Source organism: Scardinius erythrophthalmus (genome assembly GCF_964197995.2).
Source record: "Scardinius erythrophthalmus genome assembly, chromosome: 12".
Lineage (NCBI taxonomy): Eukaryota > Metazoa > Chordata > Actinopteri > Cypriniformes > Leuciscidae > Scardinius > Scardinius erythrophthalmus.
Genome location: NC_138232.1, coordinates 35,340,474 through 35,356,770, shown reverse-complemented (window position 1 = coordinate 35,356,770; position 16,297 = coordinate 35,340,474). Strand labels below are relative to the sequence as shown.

At 38.8% G+C, this 16,297-nt stretch overlaps 1 protein-coding gene across 1 annotated transcript in view; it reads right to left on the bottom strand.

Annotated features, from left to right (window-relative positions):
* The window catches only part of dnah9l (dynein, axonemal, heavy polypeptide 9 like), a gene marked incomplete at its 5' end in the record, with an annotated part of 45,706 nt that overhangs the window by 14,702 nt on the left and 14,707 nt on the right, over positions 1-16,297 (bottom strand). Inside the window, 38 exons of the mRNA XM_081380524.1 lie at positions 47-193; positions 820-1,053; positions 1,615-1,776; positions 1,865-2,007; positions 2,100-2,223; positions 2,336-2,498; positions 3,137-3,330; positions 3,421-3,582; positions 3,721-3,960; positions 4,539-4,641; positions 4,739-4,904; positions 5,065-5,269; positions 6,320-6,493; positions 6,615-6,746; positions 6,834-6,984; positions 7,621-7,769; positions 7,858-7,985; positions 8,508-8,640; positions 8,827-8,904; positions 8,997-9,191; positions 9,300-9,392; positions 9,485-9,623; positions 9,754-9,870; positions 10,273-10,457; positions 10,555-10,711; positions 10,799-10,959; positions 11,053-11,184; positions 11,268-11,375; positions 13,112-13,237; positions 13,320-13,481; positions 13,605-13,731; positions 13,853-13,944; positions 14,014-14,238; positions 14,869-14,991; positions 15,069-15,191; positions 15,324-15,482; positions 15,731-15,814; positions 15,985-16,143. Coding sequence (XP_081236650.1) covers positions 47-193; positions 820-1,053; positions 1,615-1,776; positions 1,865-2,007; positions 2,100-2,223; positions 2,336-2,498; positions 3,137-3,330; positions 3,421-3,582; positions 3,721-3,960; positions 4,539-4,641; positions 4,739-4,904; positions 5,065-5,269; positions 6,320-6,493; positions 6,615-6,746; positions 6,834-6,984; positions 7,621-7,769; positions 7,858-7,985; positions 8,508-8,640; positions 8,827-8,904; positions 8,997-9,191; positions 9,300-9,392; positions 9,485-9,623; positions 9,754-9,870; positions 10,273-10,457; positions 10,555-10,711; positions 10,799-10,959; positions 11,053-11,184; positions 11,268-11,375; positions 13,112-13,237; positions 13,320-13,481; positions 13,605-13,731; positions 13,853-13,944; positions 14,014-14,238; positions 14,869-14,991; positions 15,069-15,191; positions 15,324-15,482; positions 15,731-15,814; positions 15,985-16,143 — 5,655 coding nt within the window. The remainder of the gene's footprint in view (positions 1-46; positions 194-819; positions 1,054-1,614; positions 1,777-1,864; positions 2,008-2,099; positions 2,224-2,335; positions 2,499-3,136; positions 3,331-3,420; positions 3,583-3,720; positions 3,961-4,538; positions 4,642-4,738; positions 4,905-5,064; positions 5,270-6,319; positions 6,494-6,614; positions 6,747-6,833; positions 6,985-7,620; positions 7,770-7,857; positions 7,986-8,507; positions 8,641-8,826; positions 8,905-8,996; positions 9,192-9,299; positions 9,393-9,484; positions 9,624-9,753; positions 9,871-10,272; positions 10,458-10,554; positions 10,712-10,798; positions 10,960-11,052; positions 11,185-11,267; positions 11,376-13,111; positions 13,238-13,319; positions 13,482-13,604; positions 13,732-13,852; positions 13,945-14,013; positions 14,239-14,868; positions 14,992-15,068; positions 15,192-15,323; positions 15,483-15,730; positions 15,815-15,984; positions 16,144-16,297) is intronic.

Here is a 16,297-nt window from a genome sequence, read left to right as displayed (position 1 = left end):
TGATTTTGTGCATTAGGGTGGGAATGTCTTTATGTGCGTGTCTCACTTTTTGCTCCTCTGCATCTGCTACGCTCCTCTCCTGACTGAGTTTTTCACTCTGCTGGCCAATTTTAGCGATGAGAGCTTCAGTATCAGTGTTTCTTAACTGCAACTCCACTTCCTGTGTGGCCAGTTTAGCCTTCAGATCCTCCACCTGAGAGAGAGGTCCAGATAATGTCAAACTTAAAGCTCTAGGACTGAGAATATGGTGTGATTAGACTTTTCTTAACATTTATTTTAAGGTTAATTTTAGTTTTTGCAGCTCCTTCAGCTTCCAAAATGAGATGCATTGCCCTGGCCCAATCAGTCTTGGTTAAAGTTCACTTAAAAATGAAAATTCTGTCATCATTTACTCACCCTCATGTTGTTCCAAATCTGTATGAATTTCTTTATTCTGCTGAACACAAAAGAAGATATTTTGAAGAATATGGGTAATCAGACAGTTGATGGACCCCATTGATTTCCATAGTAGGAAAAAAATACTATGGAAGTCAATGGGGTCCATCAACTGTCTGATTACCAACATTCTTCAAAATCCATATATGTTTTGTGTTCATTCATTGTGTCAAATTCATTCAGGTTTGAAACAACTTGAGGGTGAGTAAATGATGACAGAATTTTAATTTTTAAGTGAAATATTCCTTTAAGCCAAAAGAAATAGAAATCCTTTCACAAGATGAGGTCGTCACATTTTTATACAATTTGGTAGATTTTGGTGAAACCCTGTGTGTGTGTGTGTGTGTGTGTGTGTGTGTGTGTAGTTTTAAATGTAAGTTTGACCTGTGATGCAGTGTTCAGTAGTTTCTGCAAGCCGTTCTCCAGACGTTCCATCTTCTGTCTCAATTCTCTTCTTTTTGTCCCCAGCAGGTTGCCGTAAAGTTTCATGAACTCCAGGAAGCTTTTGGGTGTGGTGTAGTTGAAACGTTTTTCATTCTGCTGATACTTTACACTGACTTCATTCACACTAGTGTGTGCGAACGAGATAAAGTCACTGATGGACACTTGGACCTCTGGCTACAGAAAAGAAAAGCATGTCTTGATAAATGCATTTAGACTACTGTTGTAAACTTTGGATAGGTATGATTTTTCAATGTTTTAATGTTTCAGTAAAAACAGTAATATTGTGAAATATTATAATTTAAAATAATAATTTTCTATTTTAATATGATTTTAAATGTTTTTATTTATTTCTGTGATGGCAAAGTTGAATTTTCAGCATAATTACTCCAGTCTTCAGTGTCACATGATCCAATATGCTGATTTGCTGCTCAATAAACATTTCTTAATATTATAGTTTAAAAGAATTGCATTTATATCAGCAAATCTTTTGTGACACTATGTCTTTATTGTCACTTTTGAACAATTTAATACATCCTTGCTAAATAAAAGTATACAAATTTTTACTGGCCCTAAACAACAGTTAAGTATTTACTTAAAAGATGCGTCTTAATGTAAAGTAAGTAATTAATAAAAGGTGAAATACGTCCATTAAATGTGCAGATGTATGCAAATTAGGATGCAGCTATGATTTAATGTATTTTATGTATATCACCCTCGCTGTCCCTAGATTTTTACCTCCAGGCCAGAGATATTTTGTATAAAAGTGCTGCTGACGGACAGCAGTGCATGCTGGGGCCAAGGATGGAACCAGTCAATGGCGGTACAGTTCACAAGAGCCGGAAACTTCCGTGCACGTGTACGAAGAGTGAAGCCAACCGGAGAGAAACACAGCACCACCTACAGAGTAGATTAGAAGAAGCATGACATTCACATATTCATACGTAATATATACTTAGGATACAGTTTTCTAAATAAGGAAACCAACCTTGAGCTGTCTGCGTATACGATCAATGAAGAAGTTCCAGCAGTTTTCACGTGTGTCCAGCAAACCAAGCGCCCTCAACTCCACACGAATAGAGGTGACGATCATATCAACCTCTTCCTCACTGAAGAGATCAGGTATATCCCCTACACACACACATATACATAAACACAAACAAACTGAGAGCTACTGTCAGGATTGAGAGGAAGAAGAAAATGGGAGAGTTTCCAATGCGAACCTGATGCTAGCATGTCGTTGATCAGGACCAGGAATCTTTCATCAGGAATCTGGGCATCTGTGTGCAGGAAGACTGTGCCGATGTTCTTCACTCCCACCTTTATGTACAGTGCAGCGATATCACTCTACAAAGAAAGAACAAAGGATGAAAGTAGAAGGGAAAACTTTTCACAATATTTCATATTAAGCTTCTAACAAAGAGATCATTGAAATGCAGTGTGTGTGTGGGTGTGTTACCCTGAGGTCGCTGATGCCATAACCCTTTCTCAGTGTGATCTGAAATACTTCCAAGATGCTAAGAAAAGCAGCCAACCGACAGAGACTCTGTTTCCCACTACCACCTACTCCAATCAGCAAGGCATTACCCATAGGAGACTCAAGAATACGACTTATCCTACAACTGCACACAAACACACACACACATTAACCATGCAGATTAGAGCTGGGTGATAATATAGTTTATATTTTGCGATGATACAAGCAATCAAGCCGTTAAGATATGAGATATAGTATATATCGCCCTACTCAAGTATACTGTATGAATGCAGATAAAGTTGGACATACTTATATATAGCCAACTTTACATAAAGAGCTCCAGACGTTTGTTGTTTTTGCAAGGAAATAAAAGCCAAGCAGTTATCCAAGTATGTTTTATAAGTATACAAGTATGTTTTGGATATAATATATATCCAACTTTACCTATAGAGCTGTGCGAAAACACATTTACATTTTGCAACGACATAAACAATTTCACAGCCGAGATATGCTATAGAGTATATTTTACTTTACATGAGTAAATGTATGTATGCCGGTAAAGTAGAATGTACTATATATCCAACTTTTAATATATTTCTCAGCGATAATATAGTTTACAAATGAGGTGCTCAAACTTCAGAAAATTTCAACTTTTTTTGATTGTCAACTTCAGAAAGTCAAACTAAATATTACATGAGCTGTTTTATGTTTTTAATGATGTTTAAAATTCTGTTAAATACAGTTTAAAACCTGAATGATTTTGTTATTTTCTAGCAGGCTCACATGTGTTGCATGGCTTCCTCAAACAACACCAGGTTCATGTCCGAGTGCAGCTCATTATAGTGCTCAAGAGCATCCATCAGGGTCTTCTGAAGCTTCTCCAAGTCCGTCACCTGTGCATAACGTGGCTCACCCATACCATGAGCGAAATGAGAGTAGATCAATGGCTGGTTGATAAATATAGACTCATCTATACCCTACACAAGGAGAGAGAAAAAGGTTTTACTTGATAATTAGACTATCAGTTTACAGGCGACCCCACAAGGGATTTGAGAAGTTCTACTCACCTCAAAGTATCTCTTTCCTGTGTCTAGCAGAATCTTGTTGAACAGCTCAACGTCTTTCTCCTCCATCAGTTTGTCTGAATACACACGAGAAGACTCATGCAGCCATAGGTGCACCAGGTCTACAGGGTACCGCACATGTTCTGGCAGAGCAAAGAGAATTCCCTACAGACACAGAAAAAAGCATGTCAACACTAATACTAAACACAAGTAGGACACTTTATACATACATACAGCCATAGTACTCTGTACTATGTACATGGTAACTGCACAGACACACCCATCTGTTCGATTGACACACACCTGGAAGATGTTAGATATGTCTCTGAGGTTGAAAATGTAGTGAAACCGAATAGCTGTGGGCAGGAAGTTCTGGCTCATTTTCTGATGCAGGCAAATGGTACCCTGGACCAGTGTGTTGGCCAAGCGACTCACACCAAAACTGTAGCCACCCTGCTGGAAATGACCACTCAAAATACTGCTGTATATAGTTGCCAGAGCCTCCGGACTGGGGAAATGTACAGCAAACACTGAAAAATGTCTCTGCCAGGGGGAAGAAAAAGATCAAAAAGAAATGTGAAACATAAAACCATGTGCGTATTTGGACAGGACTTTTCTTTGTTTGGTAAACACTAATGAAATTGTAAGGGATGCTAACTGTGCTTGAGGGTTTCACATGAGTTGGTTTTCATGGTTACCTAAAGTCTACTTTTCTGTATTGTGCTGGATTGTCTGAAGCCTTCAACACTGTTAAACACCAAATCTTCCTTTACCAAGTTACCATGGGGTGCCTCAGGGTTCAGTACTTGGCCCTCTCCTTTTGTCAATATACACAACATTACTGGGACCTACCATCTGCATTTTATTACCACAGCAACGTTAAAGACTCATCAATAATAATCCCAACCAGGTCTGCCAGGAAGTACTGTTTGATGACCAGTTGAACTTAACGGAACACACAACAAAATCAGACCCATCCTACAATATCCGAGCATGCTGCACAACTCCTTGTCCAGGCTCTTTTTATGTATTGGTTGTTATAATTACGTATAGTCAAGGGTGAAATATTGCTATGGTTACTTTCAGATGAGGGCTGGATATGTATTGGTTGCTATGGTTACCTGTAGCCGAGGGTTAACTGAGAAGCTTCCTGCTGTTGGGTTCATGCAGGTGATGTACTGACAGTTATGAATCTCCTTGAGGACTAGTCTCTGACGGTCATACCTACAAAATAGAAACATTCATTTAATCAAAAGCACATTTTAAAACAAGACTGTAAATAATGTTTCATCTACATGCTTTAATGCTCGTGTTCTCATACCAGTGGGAGTAGTCCAGGTGCTGCCTGATAAGTGTATGAGGCTGAACAGTGCCATATGCATCTACCTCAGGCATGTTCAGGTCATCCACAAAGTAGATGAGCTTCTTAGTACCATAAGGAGCAAAGTTTCGCCCTGCCTTCTTCTCCAGATGTTTCTCCAGTACGCCTAGATTTAAACAACCAGAATGGAAAATTGCCTGTAATTTGTACAATGATGTCCTCCTGCATACCTTGCAAATGTGTCCATACAAGTTTGTGCACTACATGTCTTTGTGTTTATGAGAGAATATGGTGTGTGCATATACAACTTTCATCATCTTACTCACGCTGTAACATGGCTGAGGTTGTGTAGTAATTGAAGGGTACTTTGGCCACCATGAATTCCTCTTTAAGTTTAGAAATATTATCCCAGACCAGGATAGTTTTCCCTACACCAGCATTTCCTACCAACATCACTGGCTTCCCCTTCTGCATAAGTAACTCAATGAAGTATGTCAAGCAGATTGTCTCGGCCGATTGCACCAATACTGTCTGTACACATGGACAGTTAATTTATAAGCTAATTTATATTAAGAATATTAAGTCTGCATAGCATCAATGACATGACATACTGAGAAAGTAACACCAAACAATAATTATAATAACCATGAACAAAGTTAAAAAAAAATAATGTTGGCTCTAAAAAAAGAAAGAAGGTGGGGTCCACTCCATAACTATAATGATAATGGCACAGAGGAACAATGTCATTGGAATCACATCAAACAATAAAAACAATGATAGCTAATCAAAATCTTTCCAACTTTAAAGTAGGCGATGCAATTATGTTCACAGAACATAACTAAAGCATGAGAACAGTATAAATCATAATTATCCAATGGTGTGGACGCTAATATAGATATCATTATAGTTATCGTTATACACAGGGCTTGACATTAACAACACCCGCCAAATGAGGGTGGATTTCAGCAGTGGTGTGTAACAGTCACTCATACTAGCCACTTTTACGGGATACATTTTATACATAGCATATACATTTTTCAATTATAGTCTTTTAAAAAGGCATCTGAAATAATAAACTAAGAGCAATGTAGTGTTGTCAAAAACAGTTTTTTTCGATACATATTGATACTGAAATATCTGAAAAGCTTACAATATCAAATACACACACAAAAATCATGTCAAAATACCGGTCTTGGCAAGTATTCACTACACGTAAACACAGTTATTTATGTTTTACTGTAAGTGAACGTAAACAGTTGAGAAAGAAAACGCATGTGTAACAGTATGATGGATCCATGTGTCAGGTCTTAAAATGACAGCAGCCTAATATACCTGCTGCCAAAATATCTATATGGAAGTTTTTGTGGCCAGTGACTGGTGAGCAAAAAAGTTAATGTCAAGCCCTGGTTATACAGGCCTTAAAGGGTTTGTTCACTTAAAAATGAATATCAATTCTGAATTTTGGTTGAACGGTCCTTTTAAGACTCAGTTTTCATAAAACAATTTATCACAGCTTAATTTCCTTCAAAATATATAAGACAGACCATATTTTCTGTATTTTGTGTTTTGTTCGTAACTGACCTGCAAAGGGATGTCGGGTTCCAGCTCAAAGGGAGGTGTTCGTTCACTCCAGGGAGTGAACCGTTTGGTGTTGGGGTCGATGTAGTAATCAAATACTGATCCCTGAGAGGGAAACTTCACAGCTCTCATCTCCTTACACCACCAACGACTGAACTCTGAACGATAGTCTATTAGCTGACAAGAGACAAAGCAAAAGAATAGAGATGGAGTATCACAAATATAGTTTATCACAAAGTAAAGATCACATTGGATATGTGGCTTATAGCAAACAGTGTTCATGAATTTGCAGACTAACATGATCCTGGAATAGAGCCCCTCCAAAGGCCCACACACATGCAAACACAAAATAGAGCTCATAGAGCTCACGGGGAGAGTCCGGAGGGGTGTTTTCATCAGTCAGCAAGCAGTCCAGCAGACAGCACAGGGTCTGATACATACAAACAATAAAAAAAAGTTTGGCTGTACATATTTACACTGTATGTAGCCTATGTGTGTTGGACTGTGTGTCTCTTACCTGTACCATGCTCATCTCAGGTATAGGTGTGATCGTCTTAAGGTTGCATCTGACCTGCTCCAGACAGTAGGGTACATACTTATCAAACAATATAGTGAGATTTGCTCGCTCAGATTGGGCCTGACGGGTGTCTATCCAGCTTGTCACAAACCTGTTAATTAAAATGAGGGGTTGAGGGTCTCAAACACAAACTGCAGTATTTGATGCAAAACCTACTTTACAGCTTAAAAGACCCCAGGGTCAGTAAGATTTTTCTCCATAAAAATTATTTTCAACAAGAATGCATTAAACTGACCAAAAATGACCGTAAAAACATTTATAATGTTACAAAAGTTTCCTATTTCACATAAATGTTCTTCTTTTGAGGTTTATATTCAAAGAATCCTGAAAAAAGTGTCATGGTTTCAACTAAAATTTTAAGCAGCACATTGAACATAAGAAATGTTTCTTGAGCAACAAATCAACACATTAGAATGATTTCTGAAGGATCATGTGACCCTGAAGACTGGAGAAATGACTGTAGAAAATTCTGCTTTGCCATCACAGATATGTTGCATTTTAAAATATATTAAAATAGAAAAGTTATTTTACTTGTAATAATATTTCTGAATATTTTTACTTATTTTTTGATCAAATAAAATTTAAAGAAAGCCTTGGTGAGCATAAGGGAACTCTTTCAAAAACATACAAAAATCTTACAGGCCTCAAACTTTTGAACGGTAGTGTACATTAAGAAGAATGAAATGGTTTTCAGAAATAAGTCAGTGAAGTGAATAGTGTCACTCACGAACTCCAGCCCAGATCCTGAGGGTTCACGTAAAGAATTCCAGCCCTAGATACTGTAGCCGGTGTTGCAGCCTTCAGGTGGCTGATCTCAAACAGCAAACGCATGGAGGGGGTCAGTGATATCCGCTCATTACTGGCCAAGGTAAGCACCTAATATTTATCACATACACACATAAATAAATATAAACAAATCACACAGTACACACATTTATGGCAATCTGAAGTCAGGACAAACAACCTTATTATCATCCATGACAGTATTCAGTGATTCAATCCACATGGGGTCGATATCTCCATCTAGAACAATCCACTTTGGTCCATCATGAGATATGGCAGAGAGTTCTCTCATAGTGGATGAAAACAGACCTGAAACCCACAGATTTGGGATCACACAAACACATGCTGAAAACAGTTGCAGTGCTTAATATTTTTACATTTATATGATAAATTTTTCCAGGTTTCTTTGATGAATAGAAAGTTCAAAAGAACTCCAACAAAAGCACAGCATTTACTTTAAAAAATAATCTTTTGTAACTTTTTGTCAATTTAATGCATCCTTGCTGAATAAAAGTATTTGTTTCTTTTAAAATAAATAAATCTTACGGAGCCCAAAAACTGTAGCATTTAATATAATCCATTTATATAAAATGTTTAGATTTGAAATTAAATCACATTTTGCCCTTTTATGAATAAAAGGCCCCCGCCATGTTGTTTATATCAGATATTTATGGGACATATGGTTCCTCATAGCAATAGACAAACGCAACACACACTCAAAAGTTTAGCCAAACAGTCGCATATAAACACATTCACACCACAGCTGACAGCTGTCTACAGAGATGAACTTCAAACAAAGGAATTAAACCACACTCCCATAAACACACCCACCATCTTTCCACTCCCGTGTAGCTGGGTGCAGAAAGCCAAACAGCTCATCGGTGGTGACAGCTTTAGGGTTGATGTCAGTCCAGATGGGCTTCAGTTTCATGTTAGAATAGGTCTTATGCAGTGTCTTCAGAATCTGACCCGTAAACAATACATAATTCAACCATATATACCGCTTAGTTTACTGAAACAGCAACATGACTCACTCAATACAATGGAGCTGGCTAGTATAGGCTCTCTGATACAAATACACAGAGTTAGAAACTCAGAGGTCATCGCAACCTCAGAAACATTCGTCTCTTTATTTCTTCATTGGACTGACCTGACTTTTTCCTGTTCCAGGTCCACCTACTACAAAAACAGAGTGTCTCACTGCCAACAGCTCCTCCAGCTGGGTCACCTGAAAGCAGAAGGCGTGATAAGAAACAGAGGGTACATGCAAAACCATGAAATGTAAAACATTTGAAAATTTCTCACATACGATAGACAGACCTTGAGTATGAAGTTCTCCTCTGGCTGCAGGTGGAGTTCAGCGACCGACTGGCGTACGTTCTGCTCAAGCTCATTGTCTCTCTTGCGTGGGATATCCAGAAGAGGAAAGAGATCACTTATAAGTCCCAAAAATATTGGCACATCGCTCGTCACAACCTTTGGCAGGTTAAAGTCTCGCAGAGCACGCATCAGCACCTGAAAAACACATACACCACATTACAAAATAAACATTTCTGAATATGTTTTAAATATAAAGCAACAAAGAAAAATGCATCACTTCTAAACAACAATTCCCATGAGCACCTGCTCTTCAGGGCGGCTCCTCTCCTCCCTCTTCAGTGACCCAGCAACAACCAAGACTGACTTTATGGCCCTCAAGCCCCAGTCATAATGATCCTACAAAAAATAATTATCTTGTTTGAAAGATCACCCAATACAGTGGATAAAAAAAATGCATCAAGTGTGTTTATGTATCAATGTGTGTGTACCTGTTTGGAGAGCAGCTCTTTGCAGAGTGTATAGAGGCTGATGAACTTGCGTGCGAGCAGACGTGCTTCTATAAAACCTTCAGCCACCAACATGATCTCACAGATTAACTCATAATCAGGAATCACCATCGCACATGGCCTGACAGATGAAGAATAAAGTATATAAGAATGTTCAATGGACACCATGTCTATTTTTCCCATATAAACATCTAAAAATCCAATATTATTGTCCATTCCATTCCATTCAATAGCATAACCAGAGCCTAAACCTGAAAAGTGCTTTAAGGTTTTCTGGTAGTTCAGTCCTCCCAGCATATCCAGGGTTCAGAGTGATGAAGATCCCAACTGTTTGCCTTAACTCAATCTCCTCCCCCAGGAAGTGGAACCTAATACACAATGGAATGAAGGGGTAAGAGATGGGATAGAATGGGATGGCTTGACATGTTATGAGATAGAATGGAAAGGAAACGGGTGGCATGGAATAGGATAGAAAAGTGTGAGTTATGAGTTATACTTGAGAGGATGGGGTGAGATGGAATGGGAGATGGTATGATGAGATGGGAAAGAATGGATACAGAAAATATAAAAAAAGGAATGTAACAGAACATGATGGAACAAGACACAATTGGATTGTATGGAATAGTGTAAGATGAAATTTGTATGAAATTGTATGGAAAACAATAGAATAGGATACAAGAGGGTAGGGGCAAGATAGAATAGAGGGTGGGGAAAAAGATGTGATAGAACAACATTATGGAACAGGACATGATAGGATGATAGTACTGAATGGTGTGAAATGAGCCGAAATGGAGTGAGATGGAGCTGACCTCTGTTTCTTGTTGCGAACTGCATCCTGAATGGTTTTCACCTGCACAGCAACCACAGACAGAACCTCCACAGAGATCCTGTTAAACTCGTCAAAACAACCCCACACTCCTGTCTGGGCCAAACCTTTATAGATATTACCTATGGACTGAAAGAGGAAGGAGGAAAGAGAAAGAAACAATGCATAAAGTAAAGAGAGGTGTGCCAGTATTGTTCCTGAGACCGATGTGTTGTGGCCTGCACACCTTGTAGTCCATTTGCTCTGAGCAGTTGAACACATAGACCATAATGCCCAGCGATCGGCCAAGGTCTTTGGTGGTTTCTGTCTTGCCAGTTCCGGCAGGACCAGAGGTGGCGCCACTCATGGTGAGGTGCAGAGACTGAGTCAGAGTGATGTAACATCTGCGGGTACAATGACCAACATAGTCACATAACATCAGTAACAAGATCACTGCACAAATCCGATCAGTAATTATGTGTGACACTGACCGGTCAGTGAGTGGTGTTATGACCAGTCTGTTGGTATTCCCTAGATACTCGTACGAGAACTGAAACTGTGCGTCACAGATGTTGATGTAACAGTGCTTCTGCTGCTCATCCCATCGGTGCCGTAACTGTGACAGCCAGGCAAATGCCTGTCCACTGGTCACCTAGGACACATGTCATTATGATGTCACCATACTTCCTCTTCCTAAACCCTTATTTTAGGCAACACAATATAGATTCAATACAGGTTTGATTACCTTCTGAGATACGAGTTTAGCGACTACATCACGAGCGTGGACATCAATAGTGCAGATGGTCATGATCTTTTGCCGGTCTCCAGGGGTAAGGTCACCCAGTAACATGTGTATCAGAGAGTGCAGCTGACCGATCTACAGTCAGTTACAAACAACAGTGATTTTCTCAGCTATCAACATAAAGTGAGATGAGTTAGTGTTTTTATATTTGTATTTACCTGTTTTCGGTTGTAGTCTTTCAGGGCAGTCTCAAAACCTTCCTCCACCCTCTCAAAGGCAATGCCCACATCTATCGCCCACCAAATTTGACTGCCAGTCAGTGCGACCTAAGAACCAGACATATACAAATGCACACACATTTAAAATTAATCTGTTAAATAATTGTTAAATTATTGCCTTCATGTAACATTATTGTTTTTCACTTATCCAACCTTTAACCTACTTATTGTAGAGTCAACGAAAGTTATCATGAGCATTGTAATGTTTAAAGCGGATGTCATAATTTTTAAAGTGAGTGGTTCATTCAAAAATCTGCAAGATCTTACCTTCATGCTGTGAAAATACAAACTGGAATATAAAACACGAAGGGGGCTACATGAGGTCTATAAAGTTACAAACTAATTAGGATAAGGATCATAAAGAATTTCAATTCTGGTTGTGATTCCTTCTAATGAATCTTTTTTTTGGTTCTTACAATAATTAATACAATACAATACTTAAAGGGATAGTTCACCCAAAAATAACAATTCTGTCATTGTTTACTCACTCTCAAATTGTTCCAAACCTGTATGAATGTCTTTGTTCTGCTGTACACAAAGGAAGATATTTAGAAGATTGTTTGTAACCAAGCAGATCTCAGGCCCCATTGACTACCATAGTATAGTATTTTTTCCTACTGTGGTAGTCAATTGGGGCCCGAGATCTGCTTGGTTTTGGAATTGGACTAAACTGATACTGCTGTATGTTTCATGTAGTAAAATAAAGATATAAGCCTCAATTCCGCCATTTTAAATTTTCCAAAAAAACTACTTTTTCGAACTCCTCATAGGCCATTGCTCTGATTTTCACAAAAAATGAATCAGATCATCTTCATACCATGCCGACGAAAAGTTATGGAATTCAAGTCGATTCGTCATACCGTTCTCGAATAATAAAAATAATGATAATGCTCGCCAAAATGAATGTGAGGCTATATCTCCGAAACACTTTAGCGTATTCTGTCCAAATTTGGTGCGTGTTATGACAACCATGACCTGAGGATAGTGGTCAGGAGATATGAAAAGTGGCTATTTTTGCTTATAACTTCTAAAACACTTAGCTCAAAAATAACAAAACTGGTCTTTTTAGATTCGGTGCAGCATGCCAAGTCATACGATACCCAATTTTCCCATATCAGCCATTTTAGGCGATGGCCATCTTGAGTTTTGTCTAAAAAATGCTATATTTTACAAACGCATTGGTGTATCGTTACGAAACTCAGTATGTGTCTTCAGCACAATGCCCTGACAGTTTCGGTGCAGCGCCACCTTGTGGTCAATTTCCAAAAATGCGAATTACTTTTGAATAAATTAGCCTATTATAATGAAACTGGTCTTAAGATTCCTTGGATCATGCCGACAACATGGATACCAATTTTTCCATAGTCAGCCAAACTTCCTGTCCGCCATTTTGATTTTTTTTAAACCTACTTTTTCAAACTCCTCCTAGACCGTTTTTCACCAAAATTGAATGGTATTATCTTCAGACTGTGCCGACATGGGTTTCATGTCGATAGACAAAACAATTTTCGTATACTGCAGCAAAAAATTTCCGGCATGATGCCAAAATGACTGTGAGGCTGTATCTCTGCAATGCTTTGACATATTGACACCAAACTTTGCATGTGTCATTGTCACCTCACTCTGACCACAACAATCAATTTGGTCACAGTGCCACCTATTGGTCAAAAGTGATAAAACATTAAATCAAATTACTGTGAGTGAGTTCAAGTTTAACTTTATCTCAAAGCATTAAAGTCAGTGAAATCCTTAACTAAAATGGAACTAAACACTCACTAACACACCTGTGCCGGGTAGTCAAACAGCCACTGATCTCGTGGCTTGTCTTCATATGCTGCCACAGCTTCAGAGATCTCCTGGCGAACAGTGGAGCGCATGGCCTTCTCTAGAGTACTCAGCCAACACTCGGCCTGTTACATGATAGACAAAGAAAATGTTTTTCAACTACAGCATCTAAAGATGGAGTGTTGTGTATGTGTCATTGTGTCTCACCTGTCCTTCACACACACAGGGCTGTGAGAAGGGCACATATTCTCCCTCTCTACTGTACATTCCCAAGGCAACAGTTGTTTTGGGATCAGTGGCTCCATCATCATCCTCTTTGAAGCGGAGGTCAGCCAGATTGTCAAAAAGCTTCAACAGGTGTCGTGTCACCTGTGCATTATACACACATTTACACACAAATGCATTACAACACACATTCTTTTGCAGATAAACACAAAGTGGACTTTTTGCCTTTAATTTTTTAACTTTGTGGTGTGTTAGTATAGCAGCAACCTGTCTAGGCTGAGTTCCCTTAGAAACTATTTCCAGCAAGTCACTAGCCGAGACAAAGTAAAAGCGTGGAAATGTCAAACGCTTTGTCTCCAAATACTCAGCCAGAGCCTTCTCGCACACAGACAATCTGCAATACAGAGACATACACAAATAAAATTATTCATGTTTTACAATATTCTATTATGGTGGAGTATTGAAAGGCATTCACACAGACAGTGATTTGCAATGACAAAACATCCAAAAGTTACCTTTGCTGAAGAGTCTCTAGTTGCTCCAAGAAGCCTGGCTGGTTAGTGACTTTTATCACATTATTGGTCTCCACAACAGAGATCATTAAACCCTGAAACAAGGTTTTGTGTTAATACATTTCTGATCTTGCCGGCAACTCATGCATAGTCTGTCACAATACCTGGAAGTCCTGGTGGATGCCCTGAAACCGCTCTGCGTCATGGGCCAGCTGGTTCCGGATGTCCTCAGAGTTGGTGAAAATACTTTGGAGGTGAGCCCATGTGCGCTGAACCGCCAACCACGTACCAATGACCAGATCAGCCACCACCAGCTTCCGCTGCCAGCCACTCACCTCGACCATGAAATACTCCACATACTTACTCATAAGAATATTCTGCAACTGAACCTGAGTATCACACATATACAAAACGAATTGAACTGAATTGACCTGATCTAATCTAATATGAATGGATCATAACCACACCAAACTGAGCTGATTGGAACTGACCTGAACTGTTCAGAACCACACCAAATTGAACTGATTTGGATTAGGACAAATTTGGACTGATCAGAGCTAAACTGATCTGAAGATATCAGATCAGTTCAGTTCAATTATGAGCCGATCTGATCATAACCAAACGAAATTGGTCTGATCTAAATGGAATTTGAAATTAACCAAACCAAACTGAACTGGACTTAACAAACTTAACTGAAACAATCAATTCAGATCAGATCAAAATAAAACTAAAACTAAATTGATCTGATTTGACTGAAACTGAACTCAACTGAACTAAACTGATCAGAATTGAACTAAAATAATTGAATTGAACTAAATCGAACTAAAAGATCAGATCAAACTAGAACCAAACTGATCTAATTAGAATTTAGACTATTCTACACTGATCATAACCAAACTAAATTGATCTGATCTGATCAAAACCAAACTAAACTGAACAAAGTTAAGTGAATGTTGAATTAAGCTGAACTGATTGAAACTGATTTCAGCTAAACCCAGTTGACAGATACAGGAAGTTACCTGGTTGTCCTCCAGGGTTTCAATCAGGTTCTCATTAGCTTTGAGCAGAGGTGTTCCAGTACTTGTGTGCGTCTCATACGACAGAGACATCATGGACCACGTCTGGTGAATCTCACCCAGAATCTGTAAACACAACAGATACATTTTATTGTGCCCTGAAATGCCTCAGACTTTCTAAGAAATGCTTTAAATCTCTCTACCTTCTCAATTCCCATCTCTTTGACTGCTTTGTCCACAATGTTCTTCACTTCTTCCTCCACACGGTGGAGCTGCAGCTCTAAGAGATCACCAAGTGTGGTGTTCTCATCCATCACAAAACTCACCTACAGGGACAAGAAGAGAGGTTAGCTCCTTTCTCTATTACTCACATGATATTTATCACTCAACTGTTATCTATTAGGCATTAATAGGTTTTTCGATCCTATGGTTATGCTATGCTGGTTTGTGTTTGTTACCCCCGTTGTGTGCATGAGCTGTTGCCAGTGTCTCTCTCTGACAGCAGAGTTTTGAAGTTCATTGACAGCTCTCAATGATGTCAACAAATTCTTAACAATGGATTCCAGGCCGTTGTAGACGTCCCACGCACGCACATCTTTATCCAGAGTCTTCATCTCCTACATATTCACAGACACTGTTATTCTATGACAATTCATCACAAAGTGACAATAAACATACATAAGGCCCCATTTAATTTATAATCTAGATAACTTAAACTTCTGGATAAATATTCAGAGCTTTTGTATTTATTTTTGTATATGATACAGTAATTTGTCATACACCTCGTCCAACCACTGGTTCTGTTCTCATTTTTTGCACATGGCGAACGTTAAAGACAGACAGAACTTTAGGATGCAAACTGTACCTTAGCAAACCTTCTGAGCTCCATATCCATCTGTTCCACATTGATCTCCTTCCATGGAGTCTTAGTCCAGTCTGAGATGCAGGACTACATTACCCATCATTCCCAAGAGGATGCCAACCAGAGGAGAATATTGGGTTAACATTTTGAAAAGTTCAACAAAGACTTTAAATGACTTTTTCTGTATGTGTGTGATCTGTGTAAGTGGGTTATTGGAAGTACTTTGTGCTGTAGATCTTGTGTGTAGTAAAGATTACCTTGACAAACATAACCATATCCCAGACTGCTTTAACCAGGATGATGTCTGACCGACACTGTCGAAGTTGTTTGTAGTCAGGGAAACTGACCTCGAACAGATTGGCTGTTTGTTGAAGCTTAGACATCTCACTCTCCAAATGAGCCACCGCACGATTTGTCTACACAGAAATGCAGATAGACAAAGAAATTTATACAAGCACATTTAAACAACTATTAATGAGCAAGCACCATCTGTTTTAGAACAAACATTTCAGCAGAAAAATAAAACCTTTTTAAAACATACACATACACACACTCACTCACTCACACAGA